The 15,640-nt window shown below is 35.5% G+C and overlaps 2 protein-coding genes across 3 annotated transcripts in view; one reads left to right on the forward strand and one right to left on the reverse strand.

The window, feature by feature from the left end:
• Positions 1-4,274, reverse strand: part of zcchc7 (zinc finger, CCHC domain containing 7) — a 50,640-nt gene extending 46,366 nt beyond the window's left edge. The window contains exon 1 of the mRNA XM_059553937.1: positions 3,695-4,274. Within this exon, the coding sequence (XP_059409920.1) occupies positions 3,695-4,265 (571 nt within the window). The 5' untranslated portion in view covers positions 4,266-4,274. The remainder of the gene's footprint in view (positions 1-3,694) is intronic.
• Positions 4,275-12,668: 8,394 nt separating this feature from the next.
• Positions 12,669-15,640, forward strand: part of pax5 (paired box 5) — a 54,802-nt gene continuing 51,830 nt past the window's right edge. Inside the window, exon 1 of one of the 2 annotated variants that reach the window (XM_059553938.1) lies at positions 12,669-12,983. In XM_059553938.1, the coding sequence (XP_059409921.1) occupies positions 12,938-12,983 (46 nt within the window). In that variant the 5' untranslated portion in view covers positions 12,669-12,937. The remainder of the gene's footprint in view (positions 12,984-15,640) is intronic. The other variant, XM_059553940.1, reaches the window with a different exon arrangement.

The raw sequence follows: 15,640 nt of genomic DNA on the forward strand, positions 1-15,640 counted from the left end.
AGTTTTAAACAGTTGAGTTTTCCCATTTTCGAATCCATTCCATATCATTGCGCCTGCTGCACCCATGGTACGGGAGAAAAGTTCCTTGATTATTACACCGGAATGAAAGAATAGCTCTTAGCCATATCAGACTAGAAAATTGCAACTTTTCATTTTCTATCGGTCTTAGTACATGATGCAACCACAGAAGAATCAAGTTTTAAATAGGAAATATACAGGAACTCTTTGGTCATTTTTGAGCGAGATGCTAACGGACTAATCAGATTCAATGATCTATGCTACGCTAAGCTAAAAGTGCTACCGCTAGAACCGGAGATCGGTTGAATGGATTTGAAAACAGTAAAACTCTACTCTTTAACTCTAGGGGAGTTGGACAATGAGCCTATTTTCAAAAAAAGAGTGATTTACATGTTAAGTCAATGCAAAGACGCGAATAGACATCCTGCAGCACTTTTCCCGCGAATGAGGCGGCGCAAAAGACACGATTTGTGCAATAGACGCTAGAGTAGGGCTGGACGATTATGGCCAAAAGTCAAAACCTCGATTAATTGAACATTTTACCTCGATTACGATTAATGAACGATTATTTTGTTTCCGTTTTGTTTTTTGCCCTCATAGTTCACTGACAAGGTTTGTACTGTAAACAGGGCCGTAGCTGGGGTCAGCAGGGCCCCGGTGCAGGTTGTACCTGTGGGCCCTGTTTGAAAGTGTTTAATTTGTATGTTCGTTCTGTTTATTTGTTTGTGCTATTTACATAGTGTTTAAGTTTTTTCAAGTTTGTAAGTGTCCAGTTACAGAAACCGAATAATTAAATGTAAAATAGCACTGTAAAAATTAAACATACAGTCAAATCAAAATTTATTCAGACACCTTCAACATTTCTCACATTATCAGTTTATTTGCTATAGTTTAGAAAATGGTAATAAAATATGACAAGAACTCAAGAACAAATTCATCTTGATAATTTCAGATAACTTTGATTGTAATCCATTACTTATCTTTCTATCAAACAAAACTTCAGACAGCAGTCAATACTTTGTTGGCCAATTACCAAGCAATGATTAATTGTGTTCAGTCTGTGGTGTGAAGGTTGCATTAGCAATTCCGCAAACGAGAGCACAGTTCAGTGTTACTGTCTGTAAGACGCGGCTCTCTCTCCGCGTGCGCACCCACCAGTTCTGATCAGTTCAGTTTTTCCACGTCTTGTGTTTGAATGGATTAAAGTATTTTGTATGGTTACATTTGCAAGTGGCAAGGTTTAATAACACGTGAAAATTATACGCTTTCGTCTCAACACGCAGCAGAGTTCTGTCCACTATCCTGAGCGTCTTTTTAGACTGGCCTCAGCCAGACGGTTGAGATCGACTATTAAAGGTGGGATATTTTTTCCTATTGAAAGCGCGATCTGACATCATAGCTCACTATCAGCAGTTATTTTATCTATGTTCGTAACATTTCTTATAGATTATTGCTCGGTGTAAGAAATAAATAAAGATTAGATAAAGATAAATTGGCACAATACCAGTACGAGTGATTGCGTGTGTGAATTAGTCAACGTCTCTATATTATTGTGAAGCTGTGGGTTGTAAATAGCCTAGTTCCTTCAAAAGTAAAAAAAATATGCTATAATAAGTTATGAGATTCTAAGCTACATCACAGAACAGCGCTGACAACTAGTTTTTGCGTTCCTCTGTGCGCGCAATTTTCACAGCTGTTTAGGCTATATGAGTGTTCGTGCCACAATGCAGCTGCGCGAACATGGGAGCTCGAAATAATAATAAACATCCAACCGTCTAATCGCTTGAATGTCCAAACCATAAAACAAATACAACTGACAAATTAAGTTTAGTGAAGACGTATGGCTCACCGCTCGCGTGCCATCACTATGTATTGAACAGGCGTTCACCTCCGTGTTTTGCTTTTATGCCACTGACTGGAGAGCAGAGTCATGTGGCTACACACGCGGTAGTATGCTTTTAAGGGATATTAACAGGATTAAAAAACCTAAATAACCGACATGGGAAAATTAAGTCAGTTAGAGGTTCTCAATTTCGGTTACGATTACTTTTCGATTAATCATCCAGCCCTACGCTAGAGCTTGAAAAATTGGCTTTGGCAAAATTTCGTGCCGCGTTAACCAATCAGAAGTTTGCTCTAGTAGTGACGTGATTACGACATAGCGAGCAGAGGGAAAATCAGAAACAACAATGGAGGACAAAGTCATCGTCGCTGTATGTGGATAGCCGGAGATGTATGATACTTCTTTATACTTTTACAAAAACAAGAATAAAAAGGATCTTGCTAGGAAGAAATAGATTAATTGAATGAAGACCAAAGGTCACCTGTTAGATTTACCCAAAACAAATGATATTTTATGTTGAACCACTAAAGAGACATCAGAGCCAGCGGCAAATGTCAGAAGGACTAGCCGAGTAGAGTGTGCTCTAGGCGGATACATGATCTCTGAGCTCCCGCTGATCGCATGGAGCTTATCTCTGAAATTGGCGAAACACATTTTTAAATAGGTGCTGTATTTATAAATAAACTGCATATTTGAGTTTAAAACAACTATATTCTTGCCTGAAATGCTTTTAAAACTACATTTCATGACACCATAACAGTAATATTTTGAAAGTTATCTGAACAAATGGTGGTTGAAATCACAATGCTGCGTAAACTCAACTGGCAGAAGCCCCTCCCATGATGCAAATTCGCATCTGTTGTGAAGTGAATTTCACGCGTGAATGAAGCAAATAAACTCAAAATGTTCAAGCGTCTATAACTACAAGTCGTGTCTGGTGTGAACGCACAGTAAGGCCTCTTTTTTTCAAACCTAAGTTAAGGGCTTTAAAGGCATGGTATATAGTGTACCAGTCACAAGAGCTAATTTACTTTAAATTTTGAATCTTGACAGCCCCTATTAATAGATTCATTGTATAAAAAAACCGAAGCACTAACATTCTACAAAATACCTTTGTGTTACATGGAACTCGAGTTCTACAGAAGCACATGTGGGTGTTAAAATGACCGAATCTTTTTTATTTTTTAATCAGGGGATCGCAAAAGAAGATAAAGGGAGGTCCCCAATAACTGAAAATTCTGTAATCAATCACTCACCCTCATGTCGTTTAACTGCATTACATTCTTTCTTGTGTGGAATACGAAAGAAGACATTTTGAAGAACATTATTACTCACTCAAGTAAAAACTCAAACCTTTCTCAAAATATTGTAAATTACACTAAAGAAACGCATACAGAAAATCATACAGGGATGGAATGACACGAGGATGAGTAAATGAACTATTTCTTTAAATATGCACTAATCATGTTTTTGTTTACATTCTGATTATACTATGGAAGCCCAGATTGCACAGGTAATTTAGTGATTTTGTATATATATATATACAGTCACAGTGTGAGATATAAAATGACATTATGAGAAATTAAGAGTAAACTTAGTACAGACAGTATAAAGTGCTGAACTTAGTCCTGAATCTGGACCATTTTAAGCATTCTTGAGAGTAATGTTTAATAGATTACCTGTGTCTAATTTAATTGTGTAACCGTTTCTTATGTCTTAATTAAAGTGTGGACTTGTAAAGCCTTAATGTGATAGAAAAAAATGAGTGAGTGCACTTTTATAAAAACAACACAAAAAAATGCTCATAAATACATGGTTGGGTAAAATCCTTACCTGGTAAGGAGAGGTTGAGCTGGATGTTCTGATCTCCATCCTGTTTGTCCCGGCCCAGAATCATCCAGTTCTCCAGCACATCTGAGTCCGAATCCAGATCCTCCACAAAAGGAGGTACAGAGTCAGAAGAGCTGTCATCTGAATCAGATTCCAACACAACATTATCATCTGGGGAGCTACTTCTTGCTTGAACTTGTGGTAGAGAGGGTGAAAGCAAGCTATGGGTCTGCAACTTCTTGTTCCAGCGTTTTGAGGATTGACCCTTTTTAGCACATACGCTGTCATCTTCCTCAGAGCTGTCTGACTCTGTGATAGCATCTGTGCCAGAGTCAATCACAATAACATCTACAGGTGGAGCATGAGGCAAGGGTTTCTGCTGTGTTTGAGACTGTGGTACTGATGACTGGACCTCTCTCGAGTCCTCACGGTCCTCCTGGATCTCAGCGCTGTAGTGCAGCTGGGAATAAAGCTGGAACTCCAGTTCACTGTCGGTGTCAGACAAACTCGAGTCCGCATCATCCCGGTACAACTCGTCCTCGTAGTCATCCCGCTCCTGATACCCTGAGAACATCTCAAGGAGTGCCCTAAACAGAGAGCGGCCGAGTTGCAACCAACATCATTAGTCATCATTCAGAAGCCATAATGATTTTTTTCAGTATATCACCCTGTAAACATTTGTACAGGATCTTAAAAACTAATATATATGTGGCAAACAGAAATGTATCTATTTATTTTACAAAACATAAATCGAGTAACACTTTGCAATAAGGTTTCTTGTTAATAGTTAACTACATTTGTAACAAATTAATACTGAAAAATATTCTAAAGCATTTATTAATCTTAATATTGATATCAACATTTATTAGTATTATATAAAATGAAAATTTGTAACAACTAATGTTAGCTCACGGACCTCAGCTGGATTTTTATTAATTGACAATGATTAATAAATACTTTAACAAATGTATTGTTCATTGTTAGTTAATTTTATTACTTAACAGATTAAATCTAGTTAACAAATGGAACCTTACTGTAAAGTGTTAACCAAAATCCTTACAAAACAAACATGTTTAATTTATATGAGATATAATATGCAATAATAATGGAAAATTACTCCATGGAGCAACTTCAGAAACATTTATAAACAACTTCTTTTGGTGAGCATTATTTGAATATTATTATCATTTTGATCAACAGAACTAAAACACATGCTGTGGGAGACAACTGCATAGTTTGCTGTAAACACTGCAATATTTCATTTGTCATTAAATGATTGTATGTTATATATCACCTGAGCCATTGAACAACATATATTGTGGGATGTAGAAGGCTTTTCCTGGAAGAAACAATATTAATTTACTGCCCATTCTGACCCCTTCAACTTTATGATCAGTCAGTGCTCTTCACAGAGAGACCGGGGAGAACTTAGATAGGATAAAATGAAATCAGACAGTATCAGGAAAATACATAAACAGTTCTTCGAACAGTCATACTTTTATTCAAATACAGGACTTGCATAGAGCCAAGAGAAGACATTCTCTATCCGTAAAGCAAAGTGCAATGACATGAACATAAAACAGCAGCTGTTTAGTTTTGGTCAAACTGTCAGTTTGTAGCCTGAAGGATGACAGTACGACCAGATCAATGGAGCTGTCTATATGTCTCAGTTTTACATAAGGATACACATCTGCACTTTTCTATTAAATTTAGCATGTCTGACAGCAGCACGTAAGTCACAAATATATATGTCTGGTCAAATCCATCAAAATTTCCCAAGATTATGTACACAACACATAAACAATACCACAGAACACAAGCCATGGATACTATGCCAGCTGGTTAGCTTAAAACCTAAAGATTCCAGTAAAAACAAGAAACCTAGAGTATTCACAATAACAAATACATGTATAAAACCTAGGAGTAATAAACCCCTTGTACTGTAACAGCCTAAAAATAACATATTTCTGATGGATGAACATGTGTTAGCCTCAGTGCTATCAAGTGCTGCTAAATGACCCACGTGTGTTGTTCACGTACACATGGACGCCGGCTGAGGACGTATTACTAAAAAACGTGCACGACAACAGGGTTTAAAACGTTTGCAACCTCAGCTACACCATCCATATGACACGTTTAACTGGGTTTGTTACGAAACTGAATAAAAATCTGACCTGTTTTAAGCTCCGATTTGCAAAACAAACAGGGACACCCGCTTCCGGACTCCACCGGAAAATTAAATGGTTGGCCAACTAGTCTTCGTCCCTGGGAAAAAAGTGCTACATTTAGCACACGAACGGAAGGTTGCTTGACTCTGAGTCTGGTGATTGTTTTTAATATAACATGCTTGTTCATAGTGTGAATGAGAGAGGAACTGTTCTCTCTTGAATTTTCTGTTTGTATAAAGTTTAGAAGAAACATTAGTAGAGTTAGGCATTAAACAATGGTTCCTGAATTTATACCTTCAGGCCTGGGAAAAAATCTTTACACCTTATTTAAAAATAAAGAGTGTCTTTTGGGAAAGGTTGCACCTAATTTCATGATAGATGATGACAATAAAAATAACAACGACAATAAAAATAACAATTTTGTTTTAGCCGTTGGTAAACAATGGTCAAAATCATTGCAAAATTCAGAGGCGGACAGTAGTGAAGTATTTTTACTCTGCTGTAAAAGTACTACTATACTTTATCAGAGTGTTTTTGTTTAGAAAACTTTACTTCACAGAAGTCCAAAGGATAATTGTGGGAATAATATTGTACTTTTTACTGCACTATGTTTCATAGTAAATATAATTTAATACTTAATTACGTTAGAAATCTATTACTTTTTTACTTTTACTCAAGTAAAAGCAATTCAAAGATTTACTTGAGTACAAGCGAGTACTACTTTTTTATGTTCTTAAATATAAAAGGTAAAACAAACAAAAAAAATTATTTATGAAATTAAGTCCAGTATAAAAGACATATATAATGACATTATGCTTTGGAATTGTGTGAAGTAAAGTTTTCCAAAGAAAAACAAACTACATACACTTTAAGTTAACTTGAGTGAGGTAAAAATACTTCACTACTGACCGCTTCTGAAAATTATTGGTGGTAAAAAAAAAAAAATTATAATAAAAAATAAAATAAAGCCACACACAATATGATTAACAGTAGGACTGCCTCATTGGCTGCAGAAATACATACACACACACACACACACACACACACACACCAGATCTCTTCCGAATATATATAATTAATACAAATGTATTTATATATTTATTTTTGCAGCCAATTTATGAGGCAATGTTGTGTGTTGGGTTTTCACCAGAATTTGCTTTCCATTTTATATATATATATAATATATATATATATATATATATATATATATATATATATATATATGTGTGTGTGTGTGTGTGTGTGTGTGTGTGTGTTTGAGAGAGAGAGAGAGAGAGAGAGAGAGAGAGAGAGAGAGAGAGAGAGAGAGAGAGAGAGAAATTCAGATACAAAAGCCTCTAAGCACCATCTAAAATTGTCCTATAAAATGGGCATTTTTATCAGGCTCCTATGCTTATGTTAAGTTATTTCACATTAATGGCAATGAAAAGAACATATTCACTGCCATTAAAGTGAAATTAATGAACCTACACACAGGAGCCTGATAAAAATGCTAATCTATAGCATTTTACACTGGTGGATTTACCATGGCAGAAACATAAAAATAAAATGTTTGGTAATAACCAATACTGTTTTTTAAGTTTATGACAGCTGTAGCACAAATATATAACATTGGGTTGGGTTATGTTTATTTATATACACAAACTTTTTTATTTATTTTTGCAAGCAAGTTATGAATCAATGTTATTGGTAACATGTGTGTTTATAATATCTGGTATATATATTTAAGACTATTTTATTTCTACCAAATAGTTAGTCAAGACATAAGCTGGCATTTCAAGATTTTGGCCTTTTATGAAATGTGAACTTCTTGCTATCTTTATTGCTGTGGTAGAAATAACATGCAAAGTGTTCTTTTATTGGTTGCTATGTTTGGCCTCTTCTGAGGTCCATATTTACATATCTTAACAGGCAGCATATCTGTAAGAAACATCAAAAAATAGATCACATTCATATTCTTTCTTTTTCTTTCTTTCTTTCTGTCTTTCTTTCTTTCTTTCTTTCTTTCTGTTTTTGTGAAATCACAGCCTACCTTTATCATCTCCAGTGCCTATGACATGAAAATGTGACTGATGTGGGAATCATGGTGTGAATGCCATCTGATTCTGAAGACGTCTCCATGCGTGTCAGTGTCAGAAAAGGCCATCAAAGCAGTGGATTGTTTTCTTTCAAAAGGTTACATTTCCTAAATGAAGCCAAAAGCCCACCACATATACCATATTTTAGGAGAAAGCAGTAGAAATAGTGATTGCAGCTCGAGAACAGAATGCCTGGCTGCTCCACAGAAATGGCCATATTGGACATATTTGTTGATCGTTATTCCTATTATTGTCTTAAAAGGAAAAAGGGCAGCGTTTGTTCGTCGGTTAATCTGCACAAATTCAAACCAGTCGGGTGTTGAAGATGGAGTCACCAGCGAGGATGCAGGCTTTCCCATTCCAATATCTGATTCCACATGGCTGTTCTGCATGAGAAAGATTTTCATTTAGGAAATGAAGCCAAATGGCCACCTTCACCAACCCCTGCATTTATATCGCTGATGCCTCCACAGCCTGCACCTTCAGTGTGTCATTCAAGTGTAACATTGACCCATACTGTGCTATGATCAATATTTGAGCATACAATTATCATGGCAGTGAAAGTTATAAGTCTATTTGTGTGCTATATATAAAAAAACATAATAGCTTTATTATTACTGTATGAGAAGCAAACTATAGGTATCTGTAGATTTTCTGATGAAAATAATCACAGCACAAGAGTACCAAGAATAAGAAGTTACTAAGAATACTAAATATTGGATTAATATTAAATGTAAAAAAGAAAAAAAGGTTGTCCATTGCCATCTCTCTCTCTCTCTCTCTCTCTCTCTCTCTCTCTCTCTCTCGCTTTCTCTCTCTCTCATCTTTGTGCAGATTTAATATCCAGATCCTTTGGTTCTGACAATTTATTATTCAGACTGATGTCATTTGTTCCCTTTTGAGAGTCCACTTAAAACAGTGGTTCCCAACACTGGTCCTGGAGGCACCCCAACACTGCACATTCTGTATGTCTCCTTTCTCTGACACATCAGTTTCAGATCTTGGAGTCTGTACTAATGAGCCGATGACCTGAATGTGTTTGATTAAGGATACATGCAAAACGTGCAGTGTTGGGGTGCCTCCAGGACCAGTGTTGGGAACCACTGACTTAGAATATCAAGGCACAGTTTGACCCCAGCATGTTGCTACACGTAACACGATCTGGAACAAAACATTCAGTGAAGAAACCCATGTTCTCTTTGTGTGGTCTGGTGTTGTGCCAAGTGTTGACAGGTTTAGAACTGGCACTATTTAAAATTTAATAAAGAGATTGATGAAGAAAAAAAAAAAAAAGAACTGGCACTATTTTCTGCTGAGGCTTGGTGTTCTCTCATTCTGTAGACATTTTCCCACTTGTTATCAGGTTAATACTTAACATACATCATTATAATAAATCACTCATTTAGACAATTACCCATTAGATATAGATTTTGGCAACACTAAAGGTCATGTTGCTGAAGAAATCCTACAGTAATCTTTTTTTTTTTCTTTTCCGCTTGCTGACAATTTAAGAGAACACCTCTGCAAAAGTTATTAACACCTTTTCATGTGAAAAAAAAGACAAGAAAAAGATACCCCATCAATGTTATCTGGATATTAAACTAACAGCACTGGCCAAGATCTCTCTCTCTCTTTAAATATGAAAAACTGCATGTTATCAATTTTGAATGGTTAAATAAGCATAGGTGGGAAATTATGGTTTCACAGATTTGACAACACCGCAAAAATAAATAAATAAATAAATGAATAAAACCTTTTATTTGTGAGGTAGTTATTATAACCAAACAAATTCTGCTATGTCCTGTCATTGCTAACTAGATATAGACGTAAGATAGCCTATGTAAATTAATTAATACCGAAAGTTGCTTACCAAAATTGCTAACTAGATATAGATGTAAGATATAGCCTATGTAAATTAATTAATACCGAAAGTTGCTTACCAAAATTGCCTTATTTTGTCGAAATACAGTTACAGATGCTTTATGTGGAGCCACAAAAGGAGATCTCTCTCTGAATATTCCTTTATTTGTTTGTTTGCCGACAGTGTTGGCTTTTGTTTCCACAGTAGACAATAATTTTAGTTCTACTCTGTATTTTGAGGGAAAAGTGGTTGGTATTTTTGAAAGGGATATAGGACAAGAAACATTCAAAAGTGTGCTTCTGTCATAAACATCGATGATCAGATGAGAGACAGGCAGACAGTTTGGATTATTGTTAAGTGATCTTGCGTGTAAAAATAAATAAACAAACAAATAAATAAATAAATAAATAAACTCGTTTATTGGACTTCTATTCATAACATCATTCACAGAACAAATGAGCAGAATAAAAAACGGAGGCGTCATTAATGTTGTTGATTTTCTCTATGTATTTGTTTACTTTTTGTTTTAATTGTCCGCTTTGACTCTGTCAAAAGCGATTATTTCCGGTTCCAGCAGGGCAACAGCCAAAATTCCTCCTTACCAAAAACTCTCCGCGCTTTAATTACTTTATTAATTAAATTAAGAAGGAGACTGAAACACCGCATTTTGTTATCCTATCACGTTTAGACTGCATGTGTGGAGCAATGTTGCCAATCGAAATATCCACAGAGTCATGATGTAGGCTATAAAAACCTTTGCCATATTGAGCTTTTTTATATATAAATGCATTACTAATTATTTCATAATAAATCATTTTGTATTCATTTGCTTAAAGCTCAAATATATTTCCAAACATATTTTTTTACTTTTTTTATGTTTACAGAGCAATTCGCTTCTAAAAATAAATAAATTATGCCTTACAAATGTACCATAATAACCATGTTTTATGCAAATAATAATAATAATAGGCATATTTTCTACAACAATTGCACTACAGTATAATAGACTATATGGGGAAACCTTTATAATGCCAAAAAATATAAGATTTGACATTTCTTGCCTTTAGTCTTTTAATAATATTACCAGCTTTAGGTAGAGTGGTAAAACTATAGCAGCAATATTATTATTATCAATTTATTACTAATTAGGCTATTTTGTTAATAATAATAGTAATAATAATAATGTTTTAATCTTTCATTAAACAGGCACACATGTAAAAAATAAAAATAAAAATACAGTTCATAAAGCTATAAAGCTACATTCTTATAGATTTCATTTTTGTAAAATAAGATGCAGTGGGAAACCGCTCATCTTCACTAAACTCATAAATCCATTAGAATACAATTCTAAAAAAAATAAAAATAAAATAAAACAATGTTGTCGCACTTGATGTACTAAAAATTCTGCCTGTGGTTTGGCCATCGTGGAAAATAATTATTTTATTTTAAAGTCTATTATGAATTCCATGGATGGATGCAAACAGAAGCCCTGTGGTCCCAAGTGTTAAAAGATGTGACAAGAAGGGAGAAAGAGGAAGAAAGAGTGGACGTTGATGTAAGTTTATGTAGGACAAGTTTGGCCTTTGATCTCGGAGCGGAGAGTCGTGTGTAGCGATGCGGTTACATCGCCTCAGGTCACCGTGACAACAGCCACCTGCACAGTAACACTGTCAGAGCTCCAGAAGCCCAAACTCACCTCAAAATACAGCCCCACTTTCTAATGATTTCATTTATTTATTTATCGCAAATGAATACAGACTTTCCGTCATGCGCGAAAAGTATTGTAATTAAATAATTGACCTCTGGGCCAAACTTAGCGGAATCAAGCCACGGGCCACTCCGTATTAAATTAATAAGGTCTAAAGCCTCATTCATTATTCTGCCTTTAGCCCTCTATCAATGGAACATGGCTTTATGAGGCGCGATTAAATGAGCTACATTTGTTGTTTTCTGAGTAGAGGTCAGAGAGTGCCGAACTGCGCGTCAATCGCATTGTTCAACGCTCAATTGTGTCTATGTCGCCCATGAACCTCGAGACCTCAAATTATCGCCTGTCATCATCCAGCGCGTGCATTCACGTGCATTGTTGGTGTTACAAAAAAAATAATATATATTCTGCAGAAGTCTTGTTAGATGCTTTAAAAAATGCAAGGCAACCAAAAAGTCTGTAAACATTATTAAACCTGCATATTCTTTGACGTCTAAATGTTTATGCATATGAATTTATAATAGACTATATATCTAAATGAATGCTGTACTGTTTTTAAATAAAATATTTTATGACGTAATATATTTAAAAAAGTTACTGTAGTGTTATTTGACTTTAATAAACCCGAAATTATAGCTCGATTCTGGCACATGCTTAAAATGATTTTGGTTACATTTTATTTTAAGGTGTCCTTGTTACAGTGTAATTATGCATTTAAGTACTGAGTACTATAGGATTAGGGTTTAGTTTAGGGTTACATTCATGCAATTAGGCCTATGCATAATTACTATTTTAAAATAGTAAGTAGGCTACATGTAACATGCAACAATAACACCTTAAAATAAAGTGTTAACATTATTATTATTTTTTTTATTTAAATGTTTTACTAAATATCATGTTGTGTATTTCACTTATCTCCTGAACCCCAAATGAACCCACTTAAACTTGTCAGCATGACTGAGAGATAGAGATAGAGGGAGCGAAAGTGATGTTTGAAAAGTGTTACCAACAAATTAATAGATATACTCGCCTACGCATAGACCCACTGCCCATATCTGAAAAGAGGAGCAGTTGTGTGTGTGTGTGTGTGTATGAGAGAGAGAGAGAGAGTGAGAGAGAGAGAGAGGAAGAAAGAGAGAGAAAGAGGAAGAAGGGCATGAGCGCGCGGCTCTTTCTTGACTTTGCCCCATAATCGTTTCACGCTTCCTTCAGAGTCTCTTTTCCACCTAAAACGTTTAGTCTCACTCCAGTGAACAATTGCAACGGCGCAACAGGGAGCGGAAGAGACACATTATTTCAAACTACCATTCGTCAAAACCACTGTTAAAAAAAAGAGCAGAGTGAAAAGCAACAGAGGACATAGGAGAGGGAACTTTTTTGTTCTCACCCCCCCCCCCCCGCTCATCCCTCTGTCCAACCGCTAGCCACGGCATGGACTTGGACCAAAAGGGTCCATCTCTGCGCACCGGACGGTCGGGTAGGGCCTTGTTTCTCCATTTCATTTGAACTACCATTGTTTGTTCAAAGTTGTCTACTAATAAAAATTTCTCTCTTTTACAAAACTAAACTAACAAATACAGCATTTGTGCACTTACTACACGGGCTTATATGTGTTTTGTAAAACAGTTTGGTTTTTGGATTGATCCTTATATTGATATGCAATTTGAAAGATCTTGTGACACTTTTAACATCCGAAATCTAGAACAACACGGGCCTAGAAATTGTATAAGCTTACATTTTGGCCACACCTTTGCTGACTCTGTGATTTTGAGGTTGAAGTGTGCTGGGTTTAGGCCTATTTGTCGGGACTGTTACAATCCAAAGGGACATAATCAAAATTCAAAACCGTCACAAGAAATTTCAAAACAGAACTATACGTGAAACCAATTACATTTCCTGTCACACAATGAGCTTGTTGAAAGATGTATGCTCCAATGGAAAAGGTTTGAGCCCGAGTGTGAGTGTCTATATTGCAGATCTTTTCATTCAGAATCCAAAAGCATGAATTATGAGTGTTCAGTCCATGGATTCAATAGCAAAAAGTTATGTTCTGTCGTTCACGCGTCACATCTTGAACTCCCAATGAAACGGCGAGTGCAATCGAGATTTATGCGTAAATTCTGCCGGTGTTGGTGCTTGTTACTTTGCTAAACGTGAGACAGGCCTACACAAATCGCACAGTACTCAAAATTGATTGTTGTCATCTAGAAATGGTAATTTGAAAGTATAAAGCTATACAAGGGGACATGCATTACTTTTCTTCATAACATGAAACTGACATGTTCTTAAATTGCTCTGCAAACTAAAGCAGTAAAGGTGGTTCATCTCACCTGGTTCAAAACGATACGCCCAGCTATCCTTGAAGATTATAAATAATAATAGCATGCGACATTGTTGCCTATTAGGGTCTCGTGTTTTTATTTTTCTGGTGAATTTTTTTTTTTTTAATTGGGCTACTGTTACCCGGTTTGTCTCTCTGTGTCATAAATATATTTGATAGATAGGTCATTGCCTTTAACTGATGGAATGGGCATAAGCTTAGACATCTGATAGTCTTGCAGTCCTTTGGTTAGAGGTTCTGTGTGTTTCATCCAGAGCAATTTTTTTTTTCAATGATAGCACCTGGGACATAATTTGTAGAATTTATTTAACTTTCGATTGAACCAAAACACAATCTCCACTTCTCACGAATACAAAATGAGAGTTTGTGTCAGTGATGTGATTCATTGCATGTACGACCAACTTGGAGTGGACTGGAAACCCTGATATTCTGAAATATTTACAATTATTATTACATATTTAGATTTCTGAACACTTTTATAGAAATGTTATATTTTTGTTTACTATTAATTATGTTTATTTTCGAAATTGATCTGAGTCCGACTCATTGTTTCCTTATTACTTTTTTTTTCAAACTATCTTTCTTTCTTTCAAAGCGTTAAATAATTTAAGATTATTTTATTCATTTAACAAATGTTTTGTTGCTAAATATATGCAGAAAAATAAATTTTGGGCTACCACAGCTGGTATTTTTATTTATTTATTTTTTGGGAAAAGGGGCAGACTAGATAAACTAAAATAATTAAGATAATTTACTCGAAAAAATGTAAATCGTTTAATCAGCCTAATGTTATACAACCATTATTGTTAATCTGTGGTCCCCGTTTGTTCTCAACATAAGGAACAAAACAACACAAGTAACAAAGAAATGATTGAGAAATGTCAACTGAAAGCCCATAAGGGCTTCGAAAGAACATGAGTGTTCAGCTTAATTGTTAATGTAGGTAAAATAACTTATTGATCCCCATATCTAAACATCTTATTAAATTTAATACGGAATAGGCTGCAAAATATCTGCAAACAGCGCTATTGTATATTTTAATATTGCAACACGTTTATCATTATATAGGCTATATTTTCACAAGTGTAAAAGTGAGCGTGTGTGTATGCTTATAAATGTGTGTGTGTACTGGTAAATATGGTTTATGAGGACACAAATGTGTCAAATGACATGGGTAGGCTACTACAACGTAAACATGGTCTATGAGGATAGTTTTTGTGTCCCCGTGAAACAAAAGGCTTCAGAACATACAAAACGGTGTTTTATGAAATTCAAAAATGCCAATAGTTAATTCCCTGTATGGGGTAGGTTAAGGTGTAGGGCGATAGGAAATACAGTTTGTACAGTATAAAAACCATGTAAACCACAAATGCAAGTATGTCTGTGTGTGTGTGTGTGTGTGTGTGTGCCAAGCTAACTTGATCCAGCTTCTTCACACGAGACAAAAGGTTCGCCCCCTCGTGGCACTTATAGTGCACCGCGCGGGAATCTTTTCAAGGCTTAAAAAAAAGACGAATATATGTTTAAGCACATGCATTTTGAGCATGGGCCACAGGATTCCAGTTACCTTTTTCTGACCACACATGCAAATGCATGTAGTGTAGCTGTGTCTCTGTTCTCTAGGTGTAGATAACACTGTGATTGGTCACAGAAGATGCACGAAAACTTTCTCCAAAATGTCCTCATTCAAAACAGATAAAAAGTTGTTTTATAAGAGTCAAGGTTTGCATTGGATCCAGGCAAAGAAACATCTCGGAATAATTTAATACACCGAGAAACATTATGCAACATTT

The sequence above is a fragment of the Carassius carassius genome, chromosome 7, assembly GCF_963082965.1.
Source record: "Carassius carassius chromosome 7, fCarCar2.1, whole genome shotgun sequence".
Lineage (NCBI taxonomy): Eukaryota > Metazoa > Chordata > Actinopteri > Cypriniformes > Cyprinidae > Carassius > Carassius carassius.